This window comes from Excalfactoria chinensis, chromosome 8, assembly GCF_039878825.1.
Source record: "Excalfactoria chinensis isolate bCotChi1 chromosome 8, bCotChi1.hap2, whole genome shotgun sequence".
Taxonomy (NCBI): domain Eukaryota; kingdom Metazoa; phylum Chordata; class Aves; order Galliformes; family Phasianidae; genus Excalfactoria; species Excalfactoria chinensis.
This window is the reverse complement of record NC_092832.1, coordinates 7303043-7330162: the sequence shown is the minus strand read 5'-3', so window position 1 is coordinate 7330162 and position 27120 is coordinate 7303043. Positions and strand designations below refer to the sequence as shown.

Here is a 27120-nt window from a genome sequence, read left to right as displayed (position 1 = left end):
TTAAGGAAATCACCTGTAATTGTATTTGGCCCAGAAGGCACAGAATAACCTTAATAGAAATTGCACTTTAACTTGCTGCTGTAAACATTCTCACCATCTAGCATGGCAAAAGACATGCCACTAATTAGTGCTGCTGCCATCTGAAAGTTGAAAACTGTGCTTGTATCAGGCAACAAAAGATTTCAGGTGATGAAGTTTGCCTGCCAGAGACACAGCAAAATATTTTAGAGAACATGACACTGGTGAGTACAATCTGATACCACGCTGCACTGTAACTGTAGCAAAGAAGCAATCAGAACACAAAGGGCAGCACTTAGGTAAAATAAAATGCTCGACACAAGACCTTTTCTCTGAGCAAGAGGCACAGCCTACAACTTATTTAACTGCAGAATCTCATTGAAATGAAGATATATTGAGAAAGTATCAAAAATACAGTCAGCTGTTACATTCCAGTGTATGCAAACAATGTTCACAAAGTACCAGCTACGTTCTCTTTCAGCAATTTCTAGGAACTGGAGCAGTGGTAAGTTAATCTAGTCTGCTCATCATTAAATGCTGGGATATGAATTGCTCATCAGGAAAAAGAAAAATTTGAAACAGACACTGAGAAAGGTGGAGCAAAGTTTCAAACAGAATGAAAAAGCAGCTCTCCTGACATCCTCTTTAGGCTACCCGAAAGGCAACTCAGACTGCTTAACTTAAACATCAGCACACATTTGCACGATTCGGTTGCATTCTGTGAACAAAGCTGCAAGTCAGCTAATGAGCATCAGACATGGAGGCACCTTTGGGCAGAAAGGGCATCACCTGTGCAGTGCAACAGGGAAGTAATAGCAGCCAGGGGGAGGCTCCTTTCAGCACAAGGGTGCATCAATGAGCTGACTAAAGGAAGCTGTGGCCAGAAAGAAGTGGCACCATCCCCTGGCACCATCCCCTTCTCTTACACATCCAACTGACTTCACAAATGAAAGGCCTCCCTACTTCAAAATTACAAGGAGAGAACAGGTCCTGATAGCAGCACCCAGTTTTTATGCTATTTCATTGGGGGAGGGGGGGGGGGGGGGGAATGGCAAAAGTAACTAAAACCAGCTTAAAAGACAAAATAAACAAGAAAACCTCAACAAAACCCCTAGGCAAGCTAAAATCAGTTTAAAAGACCAAATAAACAAGAAAACCACAATGACCCCCTACCCCCCAAACAAACAAATTAACTGAGATTCTGGAAACGAATAAACTAACAAATGACTACAAAAAGACTGAAAATTGGACTTCTTATTTCATCTGCTAATGAAGTATGATACAGGAAAAAGAGCGCAGATAACACAGAGTGTTTGTTAGCAGACTTGATGTGAAAAGGCATGAAGGGTTCATACTCTGAATCAGAAGGAATGCGATGTAATGGAGCTTTAGCAGAGGATGATGCACGAGGCTTTTATCTTCCCGAGCGCAGAGCGCTGCCTGCCCTGCTGCCAGCCAGACACCGCACAGTTTGTGACGCTCCGGCTGCCGACAGCCAGGCAAGACTCCAGTCCAGCTCACACACAAATCTGCACCAGGTTTGAAAAATCACTCGGACCTGCTGAAGTAAAACCTTAACAAGAACAACTGCCTTCCAAATCAAAGTCTGCAGGGAGCAGGCTGCTGAGGGCCACGGGCAACGATGGGCTGTGGTGGGCTCGGTACTGCTGGTAGCACCTTAGTGCTGGAGATAAGGAGAAAGCCGTGAGGATCAGCACCAGAAGAGACAACTTGTCAGAGGATGTCCCATCAGGATGAATATGGCTCACTCAAGAATTAACTCTCTATTCATCTTCTACCTCAGTTTTTTGCTGCTCCTCCACTTAAAAAGTAAGATTGGTTCTTTTTCTTATTGTTCAGACGTGTCCTCTGGGTAGACTGGAAGATGTGCGCTTCCAGTCTAAGGAAGCTTCTGTTGTCAGAAGACTTTAAACATTTGATGGAGATGCCAAAAAGATTTGGTTCTAGTAAACTAAGTTGCATAAATTCACTGTGTGATGGCTTTCGTGATCATCATACTTGTATTTGGTCTCAAAAGAAGAATGAAGGCATTTTTATTCTTCTGTTTCACACATTGAAAGCACAGCAGTAAAATGTTGTGATAAAATTCTAGCTATGAAGTCTGCATTTTGATACTATTCATCCGGTATAGTTCAATTTAGCTGTTTTAAATATGTAATATTTTGCTAAATCAGTACAAGGTATGTATTTTAGCAGTACATGTTGCTTTATGATACAAATGTTGTCTTTCTGATTTAAACTCTAAGGGAATCAGTTGTTGAAAAAACTAATATATTTGAGAAAGTACGAAAACTCAGCTATTTTAAATAGAGAAAATATTTACAGCAAACTTCCACCAAAAAAGAAGTATGCAAAGTGCTGGGAATGGACATTTTCTCAGAGAGCTGAGAGATCTTGGCTAAATCCAAGCCAAGGAGGCTAAGTGGCCTCAGCTGGTGTATGTTTATGTAAAGCAGCAGCTCTTAAACATGCTCAAAATGAAGACAGGCAGGATGCGTGTCTGTCTGAGGAGGCTGTTTGATTTGAGTACGCTGAATGTGAATTGCAATAAGACAAAGCTTTGAGCAGCTGCCATTAAACAAGAAGACTTGGCATTAGCGTACAGTGTTGTGTAATCTGGGTCACCTTCTGTTGCCGCATCACTCAAATTGTTACTTGGACAGTTTACAGCCTGAGCTAAATTAGAGGCTGAAAAGCAAACAGATGCAGTTAAATCAACAGGCACAGAAAAAAAATACTTACTTTAAAATGTAGTAAAAATGACATACAAGATGTCACAGAAAAAATGGCTTTATTCTTGCCCTTCTTCTTTAGGGATACACTGATGTGAATCTGTTAAGACAAAATGTTCTGAGTTATCTCAGAGAATATTTTTGGGAAAGAGGGAATAGATCCTGCACTTATAAAGAGCAATTTTAGAAACCAGTCTACTATAAGATGAACAACCAGAAAGTCTGAAACAGATTCTGCTGCCTAATTACAAGGAAGCAGCAGGAATTGTGATAATTAAATTGCATTTATACGTGAGGCATGGAATTTTGAACAAAATAAATGCCGTGGGAAGGAAGGTAACAAAATAGGTGCTTATAAAATTGGAAAGGTCGCATTGAAAACATCACACACAAAGAAAACATTGCTAGGATGTAAACAAGAAGAAAGCCCCCCAGGAACCCTGAAACACAAAATGGTAACTACACGTCTTGGCTTTGGTTGAGCTTTGCTTAACATAGGATGTCAAAGGAGAGAAAGTAATGATATGCTGTATTACACCTTTTCCTTAACACAGAAGCTGGCTGGGTGACATTTCAAAGGTGGCATGAGTTTTTTCTCTGGGATATGGCCATATGGCCAGTCTCCAGCTACAGGCTTTTCACTCTTGAGGACTCACTTTTCCTTAGGTACACTCATGGCTGTTACAAATTGATGTAATATAACGTGATATACCAGCACAGAGTGGTTACAGCAGCAGCCAGAATCAAGCTCAGGAGCATCTGTATCTATGCAGTGCACGTAATCACCTTGATGGGTATTCTCTCTCAGGAGTCTGTACGTCACTTGGAACTGCTGAGTTTCTATTGATAAAAACTGGGAACAGGCAGAGCAGGTCTATGCAGAAGAATTGATTGTAATTACTTACTTCTTTGAAAAATAGTATTTGAAAAGCTCAGGAAGACTGAGACAGAAGGATGTGAAGCAGAACAGAGATGGTTTTTGATGTGTATAAACATCATATCATTGGAAATTTTATGACATTTTTCTTTTCCAAGTCACTTGACTGGGCTAGTTTTTCCCCGGAGTATTCTAATCACAGGTCCAGCATAAAGTCTCTCATTGTTATCTATTTTAAATGACTTGGGAAATAAATAGTATTTAGAAGGCAAGACTATCTAAAGCATTGGATTATAACATTTCTTCCTGCTCATCCACACTCCTGAGATGGAGAGCAGTACACGGAAGTGAAAGGAGGCCCATCCAGATAGGACTACAGGGTAACAGGTCTTTCCATAACACTTGTAATGAAATTAAAGCATGATGCAGGAAAGTTCTTATATTAAGCCAAAACACTCTAAGTAATATAGCAGGAAATTAATAGGTTGAACTAAAGAAATTTAAACAAATTGTTCAATCATATTAAAATATGTTATCTCTCATTTGTAGAATAGTTCATGTGTACCTGAGTGTATATTATGAGAAAATATTCTCTAATTTCTTTACAACATTTAGCATTAAGTAGACGATAAGCTTTTATTAGAGACCTCTGGTTGCAAATAATGCTTCTATAAAGCTGAAGGTATTATATAACAGCCCTGTCACACATGGTTCCTTTTGAAACCACAGGTTGTGTAAAAATGCTTCACATGTATTATCAGTATTAGTGACACAATATCAAACTGTACAGTGACAGGACAGTGTGATGATCCAAACTGTGCTCCTGTTTCAAATGAAATGTTAGACATAAACCCAGTGGTGTCAGAAAGCAGTAATTCCTTCTCCTGTTTTAATTATGCATGTATTAAAACATCTGACATTTAATTGTGATGCAGAATTACAGCCTGAAATATCAACTCACTTTCTAAGGTGTCACTATAAGGTCCCCTTTTGCTGGGGTGTTAAAGAGAATGGGCTCTGGGCATCTCTAACTTCATCTGTTAGCTTCCTGGAAGTGAATTTACACCAGATACAGTTCCTGCTGCCTGATGCACCAGAGAATTGATTCAATTTTGCCTCTTTTTTCAGCTGCTATTTGCATCCACTTTTGACAATCAATAAATCAGATTTATGAAAGAAGGAAGTAACAATCAACTTCTGGATTTACGGAAGGAAACAGCAGCCAAGTTCTAGAGAATATCACAGTGCTGATTTATCTCCAATAAGGTTGTTTAAAGGATCTTATAGAGAAGAACCATCTTCCTGAATGTTAAGCTTCTCAAGCATCTCTTACTTTAGTTGGTATATTGATCAGCAAAATACCTGGAAAGACTTTACTTTCAGGTGAAGTCTAAAATGGCCATTGTAAAATTGTGAAGTAGTCTTTTCCCATTCCCTTAGTGTGAGAATAGTGCTACAGCCCTATCAATTCATTTGTGCCTTGTGCCCATGGTTATAAGTACAATTGCTGTGGATCTAAGCCTTCAATACACATACATGATTTTCCCCCAAAATGTTAATAAGTTACGAATGGAATTTCATTTGTGATTGCTGTTAATGTAAACAAAACATTCAAGCTTCCTCTGCAATCCTTTTCTGCTCCTCTGAGATGCTGGCACTACACACGTTTTCCCTGTGGACAAGCTCTTTTATTTTCCTGCAACTATTCCCATTACTCAAACTTCCAATTAATACTTAATTACTGTGTTAGGAATAAAGCTCTTAATGCGAAGAGATTTGTGGTTTTGCTCATACCACTAGTCCCTCCTGCACAATCAATGATGCAAGTAGCTTTCCAATGGAGTATTGTTAAGATGCAGTCAATGCATTCACAGCAGTGCTGTACTTCTGCAGGTCCTCATTATTGCAGAGGAGTGCTGCACCACTACAGCTGTACTACAGCTTTCCCTCTTTTCTAGCTGTTGTACATTGTTCCCGTGTTGTATATAAAAAAAATGGAATCTTATTTAGAAGCCTGTTAGCATCCTAAGTGAGATTAAGGCCTATCACTTTTAAACAAGGAAGTAACTTCATCAACCTTGTTCCACTCACATAAACATGACAAAAAAAAAAACCATCCCAACCACCACGCTTGTTTTTGAGCCTCTTAATTCCAGTTCTTACAAGCACCCTTAAGGCTACAACTACCATTTCAACAACACCACAGCTGCAAAGTTGGGTGCTGCCTGTGACTGATCTACTAGGGAAGAGATTGATGGGAAAGAAAAGAGCTTGGGCAAAAGGGTGTGTGTCACTTGTGCTCAGCTTGTTGCACACAGACTCCACAGCTGATCTTGAAACACTCAAATACTTTCCTACTGAAAAGCTGTATGAAAAGGCAAATATATTACTGCTACGTGGTAACAGGAAAATGACATGCAAGACAGGGGTGAGCAATCAGTGCACCCTTCAGTACTGAATATATCCAGCTTTGTAAGAAAGAAAAGCAATCAGGGAAATGCTGAAGAGGGACAGCAGAAGTAGGGAGACATTTAGAAAGATGTCACCTATAAGAAAGGGTCACAGCAAGAGAAGACTGGGGGAGGGTGTGATTACAGTGTTTCCTATACCAAAGAGATAGCAATCAACATCCATCGCTGCTGCCATGACCTTCCAAAGGGCAGGCACTCTGCAGTCATAGATTCCACAAGCAGTGGCGAGATTGCAGTGAACTTTTCCAATTGTAGGATAATCAGATCTCTGTATCAGAGCTTTTTGATGAACAGATTAGATAAATATCTGCCAGAGAGCATCCAGACTGCTGATTACAGCTGGTGTGACACAGATGGGGTAGTCAGCACCAGCTCAGGTTTCAATGCACTGGAGCCTCAAGATGTGCAGGCTGTGCCATGACCAGGCCCAGCTGGGAACAGCTCTTGGGCAGGGTGAGCAGATGGCACAGCACTGAGGATTAGTGCTGATCCAAGCAGGGGCAGCCCTGTGCCAGCCTTGCTTGGTGCACGGTCCACAACATCACTGCTAAAATTTCAGCAAGGAAATAGTTCACTCCCAGCCTTTGAGATAGCAAGTATGTACTCTTAATTTTCTGGTATTTAAACAGGCACTCCAAATATTGAAGGCACTCATGTCTATGGGGGTAGATAGCCTTGGTGCTAGAAACCACGGCGCTGTGACTTCCAGATTTTTGAATCACATTATTTTTCCTTTTACTTGCAATTTAAGGACACTGAATAAATTCACAACACGATGCAAGGAAAGACTAATGAACGAATTACCAATAGAACAATAGAACATAGGCAAAAAGCCTATGGAGGAATACAAAACTGACTGCCCTCTGAACCTTAATTTTGCAGCCAGCTCCTCATTCCTTATAAACACTTGATTGAAGACCAGAACTGCATCAAAACAGATACCAGGAATACTCTTAGGAACCTCAAATGACATTTCCTAACATGCAATAATAAATAATCATTCTGGAACTCGTCACTATGATGTTTCAGCTAAGAGAAGCTCAATGTTTAAATGATACTCATATTTTAAAAAAAAACCTGAAGTTTGAAGAATAAAATACAAACAAATGTATCTATTGCGTCAACTACCAAGCTATGCACATTAGTCTGTTCCCCTCGACCCTGGATACACAGCGTATTCCATCCAATAAGACTGCTGTTTCTCAGATGTATAAGTGCCTTTAATCCTACTACAGGGGGTTGCAGGCAGGGACCTCTCAAGAGTATTTCTTTTTGTTTTCTTTACAATTCACGTCCTAGCATTAAAAAATAAATAAATAAAATCATTTAGATTACCTCAATCTCCAAGCAACCTTAATTATTCCTTTTACTCTTTGTGGTGGCTCAGAAGAGGAAGAAAGGCCCTGATATTAACATTACCTTCTACAGGAAGGCTTTAAGCCTAATTGACTCATCTGGAGTCACAGAGGGTAGGCAGCAAACAGACCAGCTATGGATATTATTTTATAGATTGATATTACAACAGATTAATTTGTTGGTTTTAGAGACCAACATGTTTCACCAATCAGTTCCCACTGCACTCGTTTTACAGCCATTCACGGTGCGATAATACGTGAAAGTCGACAGAGCAGCAAACAGCAAAACACTCAGAGAAACCTTTTCCCAGCGAGACTCTTCTGTTTACTTCTTATCGATTATATTTTGCTCGGCCATAAAATGGGTCAGCAGAACCCTTTGACAAAGACACCAAGTGACAAGGCACTCCGCGGGCAGCCTGGCAGGCAGTGACACACCACGCAGCTGCCACTGCAGCTCTACGGGGCTCCTGGGGGCTGAGGCAGCACACAGTCCTCTCCAGGCATCAACAAAGCAAGTCTGCGGCGGTGGCTGCTGCAACTTCAGGGTTAGGGCAGCTTCTGCCTGCCTGAAATCTCATCAACAGGGACAGAAAGCAAAATATTTCTAGGGCTAAATATTTCTGTGGGTAGAAAAGGGGCATGGGCTGCCAACCCGCTGCGTGCAACATCCCTGCTCCAGCAGACAAGGCTCAGAGGCAGTGCCCAGGCAGTGCTCTTGCCTGGTACAGCCTTTGTTGGGAAATGCTGTGCTGGAATAATTGTGGCCTGGATGGATGCTTAGGGGAGAAGCCCTTTATTTCCACTGCTCTGCTTGGCTGCCCAAGGCTCAGAATACTGGGATCCTATTCCCTTAACCTTTCCTGGAGTATCAGAGATAGACAAAGCATCTTCAGTTGCATTAGTCAGGGAGTCTAAAAACGGGATGCATTCCTTTAAAGTACTCTCAGTCACTGTGATTGAGAGCATGACTCTGGGAAGCACACTTACTGGCATAGCCCAGCCTAAGGACTCAGCTAGGGACAGGATAGCTTGAAATTCCCCTTACCTCATTTCTCAGAGGTACTGCTGTGTTTCCTCCGTTGTGGGAATGCCAAAAGCTGACTGCTCTCCAAAGTAGTTAAGCTCAGAGCTGCTCTGATTCACATCCAGGCTGCCCAGGGAGCTATAGGAGTAGATGAAAGGCAGTGTACGTTGCTCACACTGTCCTTGACAGCTTCCATTCTCCCTCATTGGGAATCCTAGCAAGGATAGCACAGAGCACTTCATTAGCTCTTCCTTCCGCAAGGAAGCCTCAGAATCTGACTGCAACGCAAAAACTTTGAAAACAACAGTTTGACAGAGAGTCAAGGCAAGGATGGAAAGAACTAGACAGCCATTCTATAGGGATCTAATAACTGCAACAAGTTAAGTAACCTCCACTGATGGACTAATCACAGCACAGGATTCAATAAAAGTCTGCCCTTGAGAAGACATCTGTATGCAGCAGTACCTTGAAATGTATTTTGCTAAGCTTTGTTACCACACTGCAAAAAAGAAGAGAGCAGGGTCTGTTATCAGCAACAGGTCTGCAGAACTATGCATGTAATCCTCTTGATGGAAGAAGGGAGTCTAGCAGAGCTGTGAATTACATGCATAGTTCTGGTAATGTTGAGTATGGGCCACATAAGATGCAGTTTGATTGCAATGGACTAGTCACTTGGCCACGTAGCACACAGTGCCCCTTAGAGTCAGCTGGCTCCCAGAATTGCAAGAAGGGCAAAAACACTGGAGATATCTGATATAATGTACAGCAGTGCAAACTGTAGCTGTTCTTCTCCAGCAGCTCCTTGCCTTCCTTGGATAGCTGTAGTGCAGAGAAAGGATGCACCAAGCCAGACAATGACATCAATGTATCTGAGATTACATCAGAGATACTGAGTGGGAAGATGTGTGTGGCTCCTATAGGCTCTGTCTCTGTTCAGCCCAGAAAACAGTAGTTAAAGTTGAAATTAAAACTCCATGTTATTCCTATCCTAAAATACTGGAAAATTTAAGAAATGAATTGGTGGAAACAATAATCCCAAAACTTTCCTCACTACCTGTATGGTTGCTTGAAACAGCATATCTCATGAGAGCAGAAAGAAAATAGGTGCCTCTACAACGCAACTTCAAAAAGAAATATAACTGGCCCACATTTTGTAATAGGCACTATTTCAGACTTTCCAGCTGAACACATCCCTTCTCTCACATTAAACACTGCTGACGTTTGTATTTCTTTACTCACTACTAATGGTATTGAACATTTTGCATGCCTTGGTCTGTGTAAAAACACCCTCTGCTTGATGTAACAAGAACTATCTGTACTGTTCTCTCTTGAGCATGTCTTAAATGTCTGATTCAATTTAGTCTAACATCTACACATCCTGGAGCACATGGACAAGAGCAAGAAGAGTAAGATGCCTAAAATCAATTGCTATTTCTGCATTCAAATGGCTGTTTCCAAAGAGCACTGAATTTCCCAGAGAAAAAGTAGACATCCCAGACCTTCTGCCTTTGTCCATGCTAGAGCAGAAAAAAAAGGAGTTTAGGGGGAAATCTTGAATAGGATTAAACAGAAGAAAGGGTTGGCTGTAAACACCTTTGAGGAATCTGGATAAAAGTCTTTCCATCAGACTAATCTGGTGATTCAACAAGCAGTGGAAAGAAGGAAGAGGTTGTAATGTTGGGGGTTGTAAAAGAACACACAGTTCTAAAGGAAACCTACAGGACAACTTGCCAGTGCTATTTAATTATGCATCCACAAGACTTGTGGGGTCATCTTTACAACAGGCAGAAGAACTCTTTCCTTACTTTTATTAACTATAAACATCCAGACAACTGAGTGACAGATTCTCTTGTATTCTTTTAGCCCTGCTCATCTTTTATACTGTGTCCCTAAATCAGGCCAAGGAATGCTGGTTCTTCATGGATGACTGCATCTTTTCTGCAGTCACTCATGAGCACCAGCACTTCCATTAAGCACAGGCATGAGGTTACGCATGCTTACAGTAAGTCTGGCTTCCAAAAAATAAGGGATTTTAAAAGAAATAATTATGGCAAGTGCATGCTGAGCTTTCTGCTCTAGTTGATACTTCTTTGAGTAAGTGGGTTGAACCAGATGACCTCCAGAAGCCCCCTCCAATCTCATCTGTTCCATGATTCTGTTCTGTGAAACGTTGTCAGTTTATCTGTGCCTGGTGTGGCAGTCATTTACGGGACTACATTAGAAAATGTGTCTAACCAATTCTGGAATGACAATTACCATTCAGTAATTAAGAGATTATTAGAGCTTGTAGGAAGCCAGTTAGTGACAGAAAGACTGAGAAATGAAAAATAAAGTGGGAAAAGAAGACTGCAGAGTATATTTCAGATCCCAACTTAAAAAAATAAATACAGAAAATAAAATGATACAAGAAAAATCAGTTACTGGCTTCATAAAAACATCCCAGATCTCTTCTGTGTTACTGAACTATTACAGAGTCAGTGACTATACCTCTTCAGATCCACTGGAGAGCAACAGGAATGTAAATATACACCTGAAAGCAAATCCCCACAATCAGAAACATACCCTGACATCAAGGCTGGCAGAATCAAACAGGGGAAGCACAGAACAGAGCAATGACTGTTCAGCTGCCCCAGGAACACCTGCAAAACTCGCCACTTGCCTTTAAATAAAACAAGTCATGTTCTTCAGATCTTAACCTTGATGAGAGGCCCAGTGATTCAGCCTTTCATAGTGCAGTCATGCCCTATTCCAGCTATTACATGCCTCATTTCTGTTAATCTTCCCTAATTAGTTCAGCTTCTCAAGTGAAATCTTGGAATCTTAATGTTTTCCTGTGCTAATAGCGAGGGCTTTGCTTTCATGTTCAAGGTTGTTCAATTCACCCTGTAAAAATCATTTGTCCTCCCAGCACTTGCAGCTGTACACTGAGTTTCAGCTTACACTCTCTCAAAGAATTTTCCTGACTTTCAAATTATTGAAGTTGTGAACATGCCAAAAACCAACACATTCACACGAAGATGAAGGAATAGGCTCCTTTCCTCTCCTTGCAAATGTGCTGAATTGCATTTTTTTTTTTTCCAAAAAAGCACCTTCAGCCTTCTCCTAGTGAAGCGCTTCATGTGTGTCACAAAGTATAAGCAGATTGAGCACCACTGCATGTGAACAGGCAGCATCTCAATTTTAGGGATGGAAAAGTTGAGTTAGAGAAGGGCAAGGCAAACACATCTCCTGCAGTGGGACAGCTGAGTACAGTCTCCTTGTTCCATGCTCTACTAATGTAGACCTTACATTTCTCACTTCATGCTATACACACATACGCCTATACAGAGGAAGGGAGACATACTTTTCTGGATTTGTAAGGAGATTGAGACATCCACAGTACATGTGTATATATATATATATATATATATATTCTTTTATATATATATAATATATATAATATATCACACACACATATCTATAATATTCTTATATATTAATATATTATATATATTATATATATCATATATATTATATATCATATATAAATTATTATTTTCTATATTAATATATATAGTATTACAATATATATTATACATATTATATATATATATATATATGATTATTTATTCATTCCTACATTAAATACAGGCAAACCTAGAGTAGGTTTTCAGTTGCTAACTGGAAGGACTACCTTCATACATCATTTTATTTGACAACTTTCAGCTGCCTTCTTCAAAGGGATCAACACCTTCTCTGTAGTCACTAACATGGCATCCTATAGCCTTTGCTCCAGGAGGATTCATGAGATGTAGCAATGTCTAGAGGCACGTGATGGCTGAGGTGTGAGCACTGGCAGGAGAAGACATCTCAGCCTTAGGCAAGAAAAACTCTTCTTCAGCTGTTGCTCAAGAGATCACTAATAGGCCTTTCCCCCCCTCCTGCTTCTCCAAACTGAAATGAGACAAAGCACAGCACACACACACACACACACAACAAATTCACAGGCTCACTGTGAGATCAGTGCTCCATTTGGAAACTACTCTGAAGGTGAATAGCACCTCACCCTGAAAGAGGCTTTTGGAATTCCTGTTCTCTGACTTCTGATGAAGTGTGCTTGTCAGAAATTAGCACACCACATGCTTAGATCAGTACTGCATCCTACTGATAGGGTATTAGGAACTGGAATGGTATCCTTGCAAAATATAACCTAGATATCTCCACTTGCTTTTGCTGATAGTGGTAATGCTTTTCTCACCTAAATATTTTCACCGTGGAGTACTGACAGTGCTTTCCCTCCTTCAAAGCATCACCTGTATATATTTGCCTTGACACTGTCTTCACATCACCTTGACATTGTTCTGACCCTTAGGAAAACACAATCACTGTAGCAAAATGCCAAGACAAGGCAGAGAAGCATTATAAAGATTGTTAAAGAACTATGGAGGATTGCAGACTAGAAAAAATAAACAAGAACGTGCTTTTTCAAATTCATATTCCAAGTAGGTTTTAATAAAAGATGCTTTATAAAAACTTCAGCCAGGGCTGGCAAAAACCAGCTCAAAGAATGATGGACTCTGCAGCTGAAGTTCAGGTGTTCCAGTGACAGCCCTCTCAGTGCTGAAAGCTCAGGTCCACATGCATATTTGACAAATAAAGCTTGCATTTCAGCCATTTGCAAAATAACTAAATAACTACTGATATGAGTGGGAATTCTGATCATTAGGAACAACATTAATCCCCCCCTAAAATATCTCTGCATATGTGCAAATTTGATACATATCTTAAGTCTTCATTCTTAGAAGAACAACACCTAGGTAATATAAATATCACTTTATAAACCAATATTACACTTGCACACATTCAGTTTGAACCTTACCTGAAAGGTGCAGTGAAAGCATATCCACTGCAAAGCAGAACAGAACTCAGCTCAGCTGATCAGTAGGGCAGACTGCATCACTCTGCAGGTGATGCACAACATTTCCTGCAGGTCAGACATGCTCTTGTACTCAAGAAAGAACAGAGCTCTCTGTGTTCTGTTCCTCTAATGCATCTTGCATTCTCACCTTAAGGTAGCAAGGGAGGGAAAGCAGTCTGAAGCATTATTTCCTTTACTGCAGAGCCCCAGGCCTTTACCAGAGAAGCACCTGCCAGTTGGTCCAGGTGAACCAGTAGCAGCCATTTGTAGAGAATAGCACTATAACCCTTGGGGCAGCAATACTGGCAGCTGAGCACTGACTTCTTACACAGCATCAGTGCTTTACCAAAGCCTCCCAATCCACAAGACTAGCCTGATGACGGATGCCTAAATGATCTGATACAGGCTTAGACTCTAGAGCTAGAAGAAAGCTCACCTTCTACCTCATTAGCTCCCTAAGGAACTAAGGAGGAACAAGGGAACAAAGCTGCTAATCTGTAATCTGCTGATTGCCCTGCAGCTGGCTCTGTGTAACCACCCCAACAGGAACCTGCCCTACCTTGCTTAGGAACTAAACTTTCTGCTTCTCAAACGCAATCCATAAATGATGTACATGGAAAAGACAGCAACTACAGCATCAAACTACAGCAGGAATATTTAATGTTGCAGGATAAGGGAAATGTTAGTACAAGGTACTTGTAACAGAATTTACAGAAGTAAACCTCTTCCAGTCAACAAATATAATTTCTGTTGATGACAAAGAAATCAACACATGCACTTACAGTCATACCACACTAAAAGTAAACTGGGAAGGACCTCTACAAACTTATGATCATAATTCTGTGCCTATCTCCACAAGTGCCAGCAATTTTGTGGCTACATGTTCAAACACAATGAGTAAAGTACAGGTCAGACAAAAACAGGGCAGAGGCAAAATTAGTCTAAATAGTTATTAGCAGGAACTATATGCTTCCATTTATCCAGAGGTAAAATTCAGCTTGAAATTCACTTAGTTAAGTGAAGAAGATGACTTAACTAAGCATGTATCCAATTAAGAAATATGGCACAAAGGAGATGGCTCCACACAAACACAACCACTTCTGAACTATACAATCCATAGTCTGTATGGTTGGTGATGGTCCAACTGCCCTGGCAAGCTGAAGGATAAACATTTTAGTGCTTTCTTCCTATGTTGTTATGCTTATGAACTCCCTTGATTACTAATGGAATGATATTTGTTACAGTAGGCTACCATGGTCCAATCAATATCAACGTGTCTTGAAAAGACACCATAGTTGACCCTCTAATTAATATATCTTATTCATTTTAAATGAGACACTGTTTTAGGAGCACAGTAACAGTGCCTTGTTCTGTTCAAGGCTGTCCATAATTAATAATCTCATTGATCAAAGGAAATGAATCCTAAGAGAAAATGGCTTTTGAGAATCCCCAGGTGCTGAGTACTGAGAATTACTTTCCAATCTTTTCTGAAGCCTCTCAGCACAGTACGCTGTATGATGCCCTTTGGGATCATTAAAGCAAGGCCTGTCATGGAGCTCTCTCCCAAAAACGCTCCTGGTGAGAGCAGATACCCAGTCACTAATATTTATCACGATTATTGCCATCAAATCTGTCTTGGTTCTTTTCCTGGACAGCTCTTTTATTCTAAAACACACTACCTCATTAGGCTTGTTTAAACACCTTGCCTTTTAGTGATATTCCTTGTGTGAGGGGCTTATTGCTCAGATCTCCCCACAGAGGGCGCCTGGGCATGCCCTGGCACCTGGCAAAAACATCTTCTGTTTTTCCTTACCTTTACAATGCTGCATCTTGCAAAAGCTTCGAAGAAAGACATCCCTAATTGCTGAGGGGATTTTCAGTTCCTATCCTTGCTACTGCTCTGGCTCATACTGCTCCTGTGCATGTAAGCCCTGAGCTCCAGCAGTCAGATTTCCAGCCAGGAGAGTAAGCTTGGGGCCCAGCAGGCAACAAGTGGCAGAAAACATCTGTATCTGCTTTGTCTGTTACAGTGTAGGAGTCAAGCCAGGAGAACTGTCCTCTCAGTAGTGTATCTGAAGCAGTGTGACATACACAGCCATGAACTCTGAGATAATATTAGGTGACTCAGCCAGGCTGGCGAGTGCTACTGCACAGAAACAAGCCAGAGCCAATGAAAGCAGAGGACCTGACTGGCCTGGCAGTGGCACAAGCTCAGTGCACTTTGCTGTGAGCACCATGACACAGAGCAGTGGTTGTGCTCTGCTCTGAAGTGAAAGGAAGAACAATGAGCTGCACAAATAGCCATGTGATAAAGGCAGCTCTTTATCTGTATGGGATAGATGTCAAGCCAGGGACTCCAGTCTAGTAGGAATTCTAATTTTCCTTGCAGCCTCCAAAATCTCATGCATCTCTCTCTGCAGCAAAGCAGTTCCCTCAACCACAATATGAGTTTTATTTAATCTACATCACTTTCTTTGTTTTTTCATTTAATTTGTTTACAGTGCCTTGCTATCAGGTCCTATTAAGACCTGGTTCTTCATCACGAAAGAGTCCAGGCAGAACTCTGTAGGACTGTAGGATGAACAAGGAGAGGGTGGTAGCTTTTAGATAATGCTGGAACAACAGCCCTGCAGACTACACATTGCATCCATATACAATTTTACCATTAATCAGCAATCAGTTCTTGAAATCAGAGAGGAAACCATGCCAGTCTGCAGAGCTAAACTAACCTGAACTTTCATTTCATGTAGCTCAGAGCCTTCTTAACATTTGTTTCTGAACCTCCTCTGGAACTGAAATATTCCTTCCTCATAGAAAGCCACGAGCCAAATCCTTCCTCTGTTAAAAGTCAGAAGACTTTCAGGATGCCACAGCATGTCTGCAGCCTGTTGCTCTTGCAGGCAAGAGAAGCTACCATGGTGCAGCACCCACAGTGGAGCTTCATCACTATGTGAAACTGTAGCATTCTCACTGGAAGCCTCATTATAGCATCCTTCTATTGGGTCTGTGACTGAGGTTTACCTGTGAGAGGTCAGTGAGGGCAGTTGGTGCAGATGATGACCACACTGTTGTCCTTCACCAATCTCATTCAGCATCAGAGCTCTGCAGAAGCACAGCAGGTGAAGCCTCTGACGCTTTCCCCATACAGCTTCTAAATCCCTGTTGTTGATGAAGAAAAAGGGAAGAAATCAGAGCTGATTTGTGAACCAAAGGGTTATTCAGTAAATAACTGAAAGGGCAGGAACGTGAACTCCTCCATGAAGTTCACCACTCCGAAAAAGACAGATCTACTTCCCTGAGATCTGCATTGAAATCACAGCGCACTATATATCCAGCCAAACAATGCCCATCTGCCACAGGGCTGATTGTTTTCTTAAAGTCTGGCGAGACTGGAGAAGCAGCATCGTGATTTTGATACAAGAGCACTGTTATATTGTATGAAACAAATTGTGTGAGAAAAGGACTATGCACACAAGGAGCCCAGAGGGACAGGCACGCATTCCGGTGGCTGTGTCAGCAGTGCAACGCTGCTCAAAAGTTGGAGCTGATCTTGCTGTTCTGCTGCATTTTGCTGGCTTCAGCAAAGTTTACTCCTCAGCTGTGTTAGTGAGAACCTACTGGAGGCAATCCCAGCATCTGCACACATCACTACACAGCTTTGCACTTACAAACTTTAAAACATTTGCTTCCTTACAGACTTCAAAGTGGAGCACAGTAAGCCAGCTGGGGAAGGGAACGGAGCTATGAAAGCCTTATGCGTTTTGTCATGGTTTTTGCCCCTGTTCTATTGCATGTTAAAAAACATCATTTTCTAAATATGCATTTTGTTGCTGGAGGTTTGGCTGTACAGAAAGGATATGGTGCATCTGATATAATGTGCCTTGATGGCATCTCCTGGTTATCCAGACGCTATAAGACAAGTGCTTACAGAGACCGTGTTGAACTGGGAATCGTCAGCATATGCCTATGTGATACACCTGACCACATCATCTTCCCCACGATTTACCACCAATGTATGTTTGACCAGTGACCTTATAAATGTCTTCTTGAAGCCAAAATTTAACCAGGATGTAAAGAGATGAAAATCTAAGATTCTGAATCAATGACTAACAAAGTGAATGTGAAAATGTTGCTTGCATGAAAAGAAATTCTTTCTCTATGTCACAGATTGTTTTGATGCATTTCTAACACCAAGGGCCTTAAACATATGTAACTTTGACTTGGAAAAAGAAATCACACCTGCATCACTGCTACAAACATTTGCAGTCAAATGTTTGTAAATCACAGCACCTGTATTTGTTAATGTACATCAAAATCACTGCTGTATGCATTTCTCATATTAAAATAAAAAAAGGAAAGAAAAAAGAAAAGAGGCAATGGAGTGGATAGAAGAACCAAAGGGAAAGAAAATGCCTTCTAGTGGCTTTCAAAAGCAAACATGCAGGGATAGAACTTAAACCTGAAGTCAGTCTTGCGGTGTGTGTTTTGCAGAGAAGCGTGACCACACTTCCTGCAGCCTCTCTGGGCACTGTTGACGTTTCCCTCCTTAGTTTGCTACATGCTTGTTTCCAAGGTGTATGTTCTTGCCTTCCTTTTTAGGAAAGCTGTGAATGCAGGTGGTACCTCCCCAACTGCAAGCACTGCTCTCGTTTTTCTCTGGGTTCACAAGATAAGTTTGGAAACATATGGCTTTGTATCCTGAGCCATATGCTGAGGATGTCCCCAGCTTTATTGAAGATCCCAAAGCAGTGCAGGCAGGAAAGGCACTGATTGCATCCTTAGTACCTAGTTTAAATTGCTTTAGATTTTGAGCACACCTGATCATCTCTGTTTTTTTGCCTCTGAAGAAATAATAGAAAAGCTGTTCTGAAGCTGGCTGCTGGATTTCCTCCATCGTGTACTGCAGTTGTTTGCCACCTGTCCATTTGTCACCATGTTGCTGCATGGAGGAATCTCTGTTGTGTTAAGTATAAATTCTGCTACATGAATTAAACTAAAAGTGATTTTCATCACTTTGCCACAGCCTCGAATTGCACTCCCATCTATACTCTTCTCCAGACTTAGGAGATAAGGACATGCAGATACACTGTGAAACCATGAAAGAGGAATGTTATATTCAACAGAGTGTATAGAGCAGCAGAGATTGCACAGCAGCAATAAAGAGTGGCTTTGAGAAGTAAGCATTTACCTCATTTTGGAGACGATGCCTTTGCCTGTTGCTGACAACAGAGCTCACCAGCTACTGTGCTGCAGCCACCCCTCCCTTGCACTAGCTGGACAGTGTGCCAAATGAGTGCCTTTGAGTGAGCACACCTTGCTGCAGCAGTACGGCCTGCTAGAACATACATCAAACAGACAGGCAAGTCTGGGGTGGCACAACGAGAACAAGATGGCAAGGGAAAATGACAGCAAATGATAGAATCCTTTGTTCCTGGGGAGCAGCACAAGTTGGCATGAGCTTGCAGAAATGATCAGCAAGGAGACACTCATAATAACACGTAATAACGTGCTCTGTAATTTGAATTACAAATAGCTTCAATCTTAAAGTGCTTCCTGAGCAACATTTTAAAATAGTCATAGGAATAACGACTGAACAGCATTACAATATGCAATGCTTCTCCTTCAGATATGGTATTAATTTACCTTTTTTGGGTTTTGGATACAAATGTATCTGAAAGCGTTTTCAATATAAAATATTCTATTTCAATTAACTGCCTTTTTTCTTTTGTGCCTGTGTGTGGTGGTGGTTACTATGGTTATAACCATGATTCAAGATTTAAGGCCTGAAAAACGGTTTCTATAACAACATGCTAGGCCATTTTGGACATACAGCTGAAGTTGGGGATTCAGGATTAACTCTTTATGACCACAGTGACAAGCTCCTACTTTCCCAATGTACATTTTCTCACTGAGCAGATGGAGCCATGATTCCAACCATGGATAGCGCTGGGCAGGTCCTAGAGAGTGGCATTTCCATCCCCACTATCTATAAGCTGCTCATTACTTTCAATGATTAGGACAGCAGACAAGCATATTGGGAGATGGGACTGAATAGGGATGAAATACTGTCAGTGCAATGCTTTGGAAGTTTGAGATTTCAGTTTGTAAATCAGAACTGAGTGGAAAAAAAAGTGATCTATTCACAGTCTTGATGGAAACGCTATTTTGAGGGATAATGCTGCCACTTACCTGGCAATGCTTGATCCAGAATGGCATGTTTTTATGTCTTTTTTTTCAACACTTGCTAAATACTGATCCCTGAATGGCATCTCTGCTTTTCAGCCTACAGTGAAGGTATCTGAACCCAATCTCTTACTCTTTAGATTATACAGATGCATTCAGCTCTTCATTAGTTCTTCAAGATTTAATATAAATGCACATCCAGAACTTTCTAAGGCTATCCTTGCAAGGAAGTTATTGTTGTTGTGATGAACTATATTTTCCATGTTACAGTACACTAGATAAATGGAGATATGCTGAGTTATACCAGAGCCAAGTGCTGTTCCATGCAGCACTCAATGATTTATGTTTGAATATTACTAGTTACATGCTATTTCAATGCCATGCTGAAGCTGCAGATCTTGATATTTCACCAACAGATTAGTTTTAAAATCTCAAGGACAAATCTTAAACAAGAAAACAATACAGATAAGCTCATTTCTAACTCCAGATGTAGAACTATCTAAGCCCTTCCTTCCCTCACACTATAATCAAAAGCTCTTTTAAAAGTAAAAGGACAGTAAAACTATTGCTGCTGATGACTACGGGCATCCAGAAGTTAGCATCTCCTTGTAGTGGTTTTTGTTTTCCTCAGAAAACTGACAGCCTCACTTAAGAAGCACAGAAAAATCTCCGTCATGTATGTAAATAAGGCCCTGAAGCTGTTAGTGCTGAGAGCTTCTGTACAGCTTAGAGTCCTCTCTTCAGGGAAGAAAAGGCACATTTGAAGAACAGCCTTGTGAATCACAAGGAACCCCCAGGCATGATGAGATGATTAGTGATGATTAGTAAAGTGCAGGCATAACAGCATTGAAGCGAACCCAATACCAATGTGATTGGTGGTGATTGAAATCTGATTTTAAGTGACGCTGCTGATTAACATGTTTCACCAACTTGTGGGAAGAGTCACCTACAGGAAGAACAAACGTCTGCAGAAAGACATGTCTGTCAAATACAGCCTAATGCAGTTTGCAAGGTTTTGTTTGTGGACACTGAATGGCTGATTGCTAATCGGATTCACAGAAAGGGGGAACTGGCAATTTACTTCAGACTGCAGCAATTTAAGAAAGCAGAATACTTTGAAAGGCACACACACGAAGGTGCTAGCTCTGATTCAAACAGAACCTAGAAAAACTCCATCCAATCCTCAGGAAAGATCAGGCTCCTCAGTATCACTTGCTTAACTGAAAAGCACTAGTTTCCTTGACAGGAGAGGGACAAATAGTTTCAGCTTCCTCAGAACTCCTTCCCCACTTATCTTACCTTTCCCACTAACTTAATTTTGCTCTAATATACTCACCTCCATGCAGTTCCAGCATCCCATTCTGTATTACATCATTCAGTCACTGCCCTGGCAGGTGTTCCAGAAACATTTAGGTGCTACACTCAGGGGCACGGCTTAGTGGGTGGTAGGTGGATGGTTGGACATGATAATCTTGGAGGTCTTTTCCAACCACAGGGATTCTACAATTATAAAAAATAATAACAAAATAAAAGCAGGCAGAATCGTGCATTTTAAGTACAGGTTGGTATATGAAGAATTGAGATTCTATAATCAAGAGCATCACTAGCTTAAGTCAACTTACTCAAGAGGAAAAAAGGAAAACCTCCTTTGTAAGAAACACTGAAAAAGACATTTAATATCTCCAGCATTTCTAGAAGATGGAGAGCACTGACACGTTTCTAGCAGTACTGGCGACTTCCCAGTAGATGGCAAGCTTTACTGCAAGGAATTCTACTGCCAAACGCCTCAGCAACGTGAAAAGGATGTAACCAGAGTAAAATGCTTGGCACAAATTCCTCTAGTAATTAGATTAGTGTATCAGTGTTTATAAAGAGGCTGATAATTAACTCAAGTGTCAGTCTACGTAAATCCAAAGTGATCAGCATTTTGTTTCCATTTTTTTTTCTGATGCAACATACAAGTTTTAAGAAGGTCTGTCAGAACAAGTCACAGCCAAAGTAATCTTAATTGCGTAAGAAAGAAAACGACTTTTCTGCCAAGGAGAGCCATCACACGAGGCCTTTACTGATTAACCTTGTGCCATTTGATTGAAAACCAAGCCTCCATCAAAACCACCAAAACATTTATTTCCCTTACAACCCCTCCTGCAAATGCAGTAGAAAATATTCTTTAATCATTTCCTCAGACAGAGTCAGACTTCACATCAGACACCATCACACCCTTCCACATCACATCGCAGAGCATGGAGGTTTCTCTTTCCACGTGCTTTCATCTTCTTCCTCTGCTATTTCCATGTAGCTCTCAAAAGCAGTAGGTTTCCAAATCCATCCTTCCACATCACTCCACAGCAGCAAGGAAAGTGAGCATCCACAGGGGAGACAGGGAGGTGCTGTAAACAACTTTTTTCACATAGGTGGGAAAACAAGCAGAAAATAGATTCTCAGACTATAAATCCAAGCTCCAAAGATTTTCTGAAGCACACGTGATTTAATAATATGATTTCTGTTAAAAAATAATAATAATCATAGATGTCCTGGCAAATTTCACACCACTCAGTTTGATAATTGCATGGCCTCTGATGATCACCTCTACAAGATGCAGATTTGTGGTAAGATCTGCAGTTCTTTCTGGTTTACTCCAAGTGCTGGGGGAGTCCTCAGGACCTTTTTTGTTTCCTTCCTAGAGTCACTTTCCATGAGAAATGATTCCAGGTGCCTGTCAGACTCCTGCCAAAAGAACTCTACGTGTATTACTGGTCATACAGACGATATTTGCCGTTGTACGGACACATCACTTGGCACTATGGAGGAACTCTGCAATAAAACCTCTGATCCTTGCTCCTCAAACCCTTGTCTTCAAAACGCTACCTGTTTAAGTTCTGCTGGAAACCTCAGTTTCACTTGCGAGTGCCCGGATGGGTACAATGGGACCACATGTGAAATAGCCATCAGTATGTGTGACACCAACCCCTGTGAGCACGGAGGCACGTGCCTCGATGGCCTGACCAGGCCCACCTGCCTGTGTCACACAGGATACACAGGTGAACACTGCGAAATGGATGTTGATGAGTGCAGCTCAGGACCATGCCACAATGGAGCGGTGTGCAGGGATGGGATTGATGGATATTCCTGCTACTGTGTCCCAGGCTACCAAGGCAAGCACTGTGACCTCGAGGTGAATGAATGCGTGTCAGACCCGTGCCTGAATGGGGCAACATGTGTCAACCTTATAGGGAGGTATTACTGCATCTGTCCCCTTGGGTACACAGGTAAGCACTGTTTTAAACAACCTTTTCTCTGTGTCACGGAGAACTATCATACATCATGTTATAAGAGCTACTCCTATACAAACGCATACACGCATTCAGTCATACCTATCTTACTACATGGCCTTCAGCCTCAGCACCAGCAGCTACTGGTCCATAACAGATTACACCTTATCATAGTTGACTAGTGATATTGCATACAGAAATTCCACATCTTCCAAAAGCCACAGAGCACTCCAACAAACAACAGACTGTCACAAGCCCAGGTTAACTTGTGTTTTAACAGAAACATTCTCAAAATACAAGTATCCTTAGAGTATTATACGGAGTTTTTCATCCACAGACAAAACTTAACGCTTGACAGTGATAAAATTAGACTTAATTAGACTTGGGTGACTTGCTAATCACAACAAACAGTATTCTTAAACCTAGTCATTTGCTTTGCAGAAGCCTTTTCTTTTAAAACACTCTAATTTCATTTTCCTCTGTTTTTGAACAAAGCTACCTTTCTCAGCAACTTCCAAAACATCCAATTCAGACTCTTTCTCTTCTAATGGATTTCCCTTATCCACCCTTACTAACAGGCCTCTTTCTCCTCTTCTGTTTTACTGGACCTCAAGGCCAAATAGATTATTCTATCACTTTTCCTCAACATCAATTCTCAGAATGGCTATGCCTTTCTGTTTTCCTTCTGCTAAGTTTTCCAAAGCTATATGTCCTACTGATGTCATATATTATAACTCAAAATTTCCCCTTTTATTATTGTTCTGATTTAGTCTGGCTGAATCCACAGATAGATTTCTTTTCTTTTTGCCAGAGGAAAAGTTTCCAAAACTCATTTCAGGCTTCTTTTCCGGGAAGGAAAGCAGCAATATTACAGTAGGTTCCAGGCATTCTAAAAAGCGTACCTTCCCCTATAGAGGTACTTCTGCTGACCACCTCACATGATACAAAGAATTGCAGCTGGACATTCTAGAAGTATGGACCTTTGTCAAGAAGGAAGTTGAAAAGCCTAGAAAGAAAGATCTGCAGGACCAGAAAAGGATAAGAAAGTGAAGGACTAGGATAAAACTGTCCTGCTGACAGAGCAAAATAGACATTTTACAGCCAGATTTTAGCTTTCCAAACAGAACTGGGAAAGTCAACAAAGTGCCACTACATCTGCAAAAGCCATCCCTCCCCCTGCCCATATGTCACACATATCCTGAACCCACCACTTACCTTATGTAGTCTTAACCTTGACTAATTGTGTTGACTTTCTTGCCCCTGCCATACCAGAAACAGAGGATGCACGTGGAACTACAGTATCACGTAAGTTACATAGAAGGAAGAGTGTGATCAGGTTTCAAAAACTGCTCGTTTGGGGATAAACTTCCATTTTATCTGGTCCCATTTTTCAGGTTTAGGTGTGATTTTTCTTGCCTGATTCCTCTGCTGGAGGGCACAGAATCACTGCAGGGGGCTGTTCCCTTCAAATTTCAAAGATGAGTTCATAGATAGGATAGCAAGAAAGTGCACACTGAATCATTAAAAAGCAAAATGGGGGTGTGTTTTAGCAATACATTGCCAACTAGGTAAACAAAGAGAAAAAGAATCACACAGCAAAAGAAAGGGAGAAAGAACAGCTATTGCTTCAAGTGATTCAAATGAATAAGAAATAAGAGATGCGGTTTACAGCTCCATCCCAAAATCCCCATGCAGAAAGGGAAGTCAGAGGTAAAAAGCAGCTTTCCAGCTCTGACGCAGCTCTTGTTGGAAGCCAGCCCTCAGTTAGCATCCCTCATGAGCAGGGTGAATGTTGTTTGAAGGAAGCTTGTTACCTTCCTGCCACCCCGCTGCTACCAGCGGGTGTCTGAGCCCGGGCCAGGCAAGGGGAAAACTGCACAACCAGGGGAAAGGAGGAGGAAGGAGAAGCCTATTAACAATCAGCATGGCTACTCTGCAATGATTAGACTCAGCCCAGACCTCCTGTGGTATTCAGGAAACCGTATTTGTTTAACCTGTGCTGTCAGTGAGGCCTAGGCCTGGATTCGTAGACCAAGAACTCAGCTTGAGAGACAGAACCTACACCTTAGAGACAGAGGGAGAAAACATAATAAAATAATAAAAGCCCAGACAGGGAAGTGAAGATTTAGACCAAAATAAACTGCTGGAGGGAGCTCAGCCTGCTGGAATCGTCCTGCTTTCATCACAAAATTCTGCAGGTTTCCAGGTGGATGCTGTTAGGCCAAAAACAAGCAGAGTTACTCCAAGTGCAGAGCACTCAGAACAAGCAGAGTTAGGAGATTAGAGAGCCAAGGAAGGAAAAGATGTCTAAAACTCAAAGGAGAGGGAACTGCAGAGCTTTGCCACACGGCTCCGGCTGCTCTCAGCAGCACAGAGATGAATCACCACTGCTCCATACAGGAGTGGCAGGCTGTTCCTTCAGCAGTAAAACAGCAGCTTTTAAAGGCTACTTAACCAAATGATTTATCAGAAGCATTCTTTTTTGTTGTTTTCTGCACCTTGCTGTGAGTTGTGCTAAATGCACAAGCCAGGGGGATTACTAGATGAAAGCCCCGAGGTGTCCCCACTGGTAATAAAAACCCTCATTTACTCCACCGGGGGATCTTACCAACCATTAGTGTCCCGGCCTGACACCATGAATTACTGCGGGAAGTCATCCAGCCTCATCTCATTTCCCTAAGATGTTAAAAAGGTGATAGCTCCTGATACGGAGGTGGAGAATGCACAGTAAATTCTACAGCAGTAATGTTAACCAAATGCCTGAGTTACAGGCTGCAGTTGCTACTTGCTTCGTGGACTACGACTGGCGTTACATACAATGGCTACGCTGCAGCACTTCCTAAAATAGCTGAGAAATGTCACACATAATTCTTGCACAAATGGAAGAGGTTAGAACACACCAAGAGCCCAAGACTGGAAAATTTAGCATGAAATCTGCAGTTTCGATGATAATGTTCTACATGTGTGAAATTATTTACAAGACATGTGTCACGCAGCTGTTAAATAATGAAGCCCAATTGCCTCGTCGAAGTTTTGCTGGCTACCTTAATCAAATGCCTCCTTCCCTCCATTGGCCTAATTACACTTGCTTTAATTCACCCCAGCAGAGCCGGGCGATGGCGCCTGTTGGCTGCCCGCAGCCGGGGATGCTAATTACCACGCTGCACTCCGCCAAAGGAAGCCAGTCCTCTCAAATGCTTTGCTGTGAACTACCCAGGACATGTGACTGCTCCAAAAACCAGACCGAGCCCAAGTCAGCGGTGTGCCTTTTGCACAGAGAAAGTGCTTCAGGGTCAGATGAGATGGGTACAACAGACTATATTCGTTCCTCGTGCAGTATCTCTTGCTGTGATGTAGCTGAAGCAGACTGTACAATAAGAGGAAGTCATTAACTGATGAATCCTAGTTCTCTCTCAGTATTCTTAGCAGTAAACACACACCATGGCAAGTATTTACAGCAGATGCACTGTATGCCTTAGGCACTAAAAGGAACACTGCCACAGCCTTTGGGCACCCAGTTGTCAGGCTACCAGCATGGAACATCTATCCCACAAGCTGGTTGCTGGTACAAATTGTCACACTGCTATTCAAACCGGTGCCATGCCAAAAAAACATAGGAAAACTGCTAAGTGGCAAAAAAATCTTGTTGAATCAAAGCACCACTACTGCTGTTCTTGTGCCTGCCTATGCTCAGCCTCGTGCCAAAACATCACCTCGCCCCATAAAACCAAACACTTCCTTCCAACAGGGGATTCCTTCTATGAGTTCTGCTGGAGGGAAGGCATGAGCTTTATGTCTGCTCTTTTAGATCTGGTGATTAGGAAAAGTCAGGAAGGCTATCCAAAACACCCCATCTGGGTGGTGGGACATAACCTCACTCCATACAGATAGAGGGATTCTAAGAGGCTCTCCCCTTCCCAGGGTGCCTGAGCTCCACACTACAGTGCAGGAAGGGAAGAGGGCCTGAATCCCCCCATTCAGGCTGCACAGGACCCACACATTCCTCTGTCCAACCCTGCCCACAGGCAGAGAATTGGAAGCAGGGGCTACACGCCTTTTACCTTCACCTGCATTTACCTTTTATTGTCAAAGAAGAGCACAGCAGGACTCATCTGGAAAACAAGCAGTATAGGTAGTCTCCCAAGAAAGCACAGAAGTTATAAACATCACTAAAACCCATCTTCCTAGTCCCAAGCACCAGTGTGGTGAGGTACACATGGCACTGACACATCTCCCGAACTCCTGGCCCCACGGAGTGCCTAAGGAG

The 27120-nt window shown here is 41.7% G+C and overlaps 1 protein-coding gene across 2 annotated transcripts in view; it reads left to right on the top strand.

Annotated features, from left to right (window-relative positions):
* Positions 1 to 1634: 1634 nt before the first annotated feature.
* CRB1 (crumbs cell polarity complex component 1) overlaps positions 1635 to 27120 on the top strand; it is a 90396-nt gene continuing 64910 nt past the window's right edge. The window contains exons 1-2 of one of the 2 annotated variants that reach the window (XM_072343163.1): positions 1635 to 1848; positions 22266 to 22850. In XM_072343163.1, the coding sequence (XP_072199264.1) occupies positions 1773 to 1848; positions 22266 to 22850 (661 nt within the window). In that variant the 5' untranslated portion in view covers positions 1635 to 1772. Of the gene's footprint in view, positions 1849 to 22098; positions 22851 to 27120 lie in introns of those variants that run through there. The other variant, XM_072343162.1, reaches the window with a different exon arrangement.